General features: G+C 40.0%; 2 protein-coding genes across 2 annotated transcripts; one reads left to right on the top strand and one right to left on the bottom strand.

The window, feature by feature from the left end:
• On the bottom strand, positions 1-400 carry DI09_350p20 (uncharacterized protein; the record flags this gene model as incomplete). Its single annotated transcript, XM_013382431.1, has 2 exons — positions 1-167; positions 194-400. Coding segments are annotated over 2 exons (374 nt in total), but the record flags the coding sequence as incomplete, so codon positions are not given.
• A 246-nt stretch (positions 401-646) lies between these two features.
• Positions 647-1188, top strand: DI09_350p10 (uncharacterized protein; the record flags this gene model as incomplete). The annotated part of the gene is made up of 1 exon (XM_013382430.1): positions 647-1188. A coding segment is annotated over one exon (542 nt), but the record flags the coding sequence as incomplete, so codon positions are not given.

Raw genomic sequence — 1188 nt, 5'->3', positions numbered from 1 at the left:
TGGTTTGGGTTTGTCGCTTCATCATCATCTGGATCGACCCATCTTTCAAAGTCAGTTTTGACATATGGAAGTTTGCCTGCATTTTTAGTAAGACGAGGCCACATTGAGTGCTCTTCTTTTTCAAGCACAAGAAATATAGCTCTGCCGGAAACGCTTTCGCTTAAAGGCTAGGAGTTAACATACATGACAATACCGTTGGCTTAATTTTGGAATAAAACTCTAGCTCCAGTGAATATGGCTGCTTTGAATCTCCCTTCCGGCCGAAGAAGGAAATCGAGTCGGCAGTGAAGGACAGATTTTTATCACGAACATCCCAGACTTCAATGGTAAAATAGATTTTATCTTCCCGCTGGGCCCAAAGTACAATTGGGCTTATAGATTCGCCGCTGTTGTTGCTCATTTCAAATGCAATTGAAAAAAAGACCCCACTTCAGCGCTATTTTATACATTCTCTAATCTATGCGATTCGGGAATTTGTGATGGAATTCTAGAATATTCTTTCAAATGTAAATTAAAATTAGCTTAACTTAGCTTAGGTTGATTTTATTTTTCAATTGCTGGCCCTCATCCAATGGTTGTCAATGAATTTGAAACCTGTTCCATATTTGATCATTTATAAGGCTCCAGAATTCCGGTAATTTTCAAAATGCAGCCTCTCATATGTTCCTTTTTTGTTCTTTCGGTGGCAAGCTATTTTCAGCAGCTCTATGCTAACGGATATGTTGGCGGCTCCACAGGAAACGCCGTTTCCAATCATTACGGCGACGGATCGGCCCATGAAAATTTCACCTCTTATGATCCCTTTTTTTCTAAGAAAGTGTCTTTCTTCAAAGATATGCTTGCTATTAGGGCAGCTGATGACATCTTATTCATCTCTACTTTAAAATCCAAGATCTTCAATGGAGACAATGGGTTTATTTGGGACGACGATGAAGCTGCGTATTCTTCCAAAGTTCGAACCCGCAAGGCCATTTCTGATTTATCAAACATCGAAAGGCATTTATTCGAACCCGTCAAAACCATTAAAATCCCATTGATGAAAGCCGGGAAAATCCCTCTTTCTGCTGTTGGAGATCTTTCTGAAAGATTGACTTCTAAATATTCTTCGCAAGATGTAATTAAAGAGGCCTTATTTGGCGATGATAGCAGCTCTGCTTTTACAACGGAAGAGCGCGAACGAATCCTTGC

This window comes from Mitosporidium daphniae, assembly GCF_000760515.2.
Source record: "Mitosporidium daphniae strain UGP3 chromosome Unknown contig-350, whole genome shotgun sequence".
Classification (NCBI taxonomy): domain Eukaryota; kingdom Fungi; phylum Microsporidia; genus Mitosporidium; species Mitosporidium daphniae.
The sequence above is the reverse complement of the archived record's forward strand: the minus strand, read 5'-3'. Positions and strand labels throughout refer to the sequence as shown.